The following is a 912-nucleotide window of genomic DNA, read 5'->3' as shown; positions in this document are numbered from 1 at the left end:
AGGAATCAGCTTTAAAATTTGAAGTTTATCCTACATTTTTAACTAAAGATGATTTTGAGGGTTTGTTTACACGATGGATCAAAAAATGGATTTATGATTTTCCAAAAGATACATTTTTTTCTTATTTCTCACAATTACAAGAAGCCGTGATGGAATTTACTGACTGCATTTTTAATCTCTGCAAAGAGGTAGTTTCGAACAAAAAACTTATGACAAAACTACAAGATTCAAGATTTGATGTCATTGTTGCAGATGCCATTGGTCCCTGTGGTGAGCTGCTGGCTGAGCTGCTTCAAATACCCTTTGTGTACACTCTGCGCTTCTCTCCTGGATACACATTTGAAAAGTATAGTGGAGGACTTCTGATCCCTCCTTCCTATGTAGCTGTAATTTTGTCAGAATTAAGTGGTGAAATGACATTCGTGGAGAGAGTGAAAAATATGATATATGTGCTTTATTTTGACTTTTGGTTCCAACTATTTAACGCGAAGAAATGGGATCAGTTTTACAGTGAAGTACTAGGTAAGTCATGTTTTTAATTGATGATATGAAGTCTTAACTATCTTATGCCCTTGAAGGCGAGCTTGTACAAATATAAAGTCAGAGGAGTATGTTTTTTGTAAGTGAAATGATGAAATGGCAGTATAGGATGATGTTTCAATCTCAGGAGTATTAAGGAAAGGCTGACATTATAGGATCAGTTAGAACCCTGTGGCCATCATGTGTATATAGGATCAGTTAGAACCCTGTGGCCACAACACTCCAAGAAGTCATGACCCTGAAAATTAAAGCTCTTAGGATTTCTTTAAGCAATCAGATGTCCATTTTACTATGCATTTTTTAATCTTTACAGAAGTCATTAGACACGTCAAGAAACATCTAGAAGAATGCAAACCTGTAGATTGAGAAGCT

General features: G+C 35.6%; 1 protein-coding gene across 1 annotated transcript; it reads left to right on the top strand.

Moving 5' to 3' along the window:
- Positions 1 to 5: 5 nt before the first annotated feature.
- Positions 6 to 522, top strand: LOC103584718 (UDP-glucuronosyltransferase 2B4-like; the record flags this gene model as incomplete). The annotated part of the gene is made up of 1 exon (XM_008565612.1): positions 6 to 522. A coding segment is annotated over one exon (517 nt), but the record flags the coding sequence as incomplete, so codon positions are not given.
- Positions 523 to 912: the final 390 nt, after the last annotated feature.

Source organism: Galeopterus variegatus, unplaced genomic scaffold (genome assembly GCF_000696425.1).
Source record: "Galeopterus variegatus unplaced genomic scaffold, G_variegatus-3.0.2 Scaffold89598, whole genome shotgun sequence".
In the NCBI taxonomy this organism is placed as follows: Eukaryota; Metazoa; Chordata; class Mammalia; order Dermoptera; family Cynocephalidae; genus Galeopterus; species Galeopterus variegatus.
Note: the sequence above shows the minus strand (reverse complement) of the source record. Positions and strands in the feature narration are given on the sequence as shown.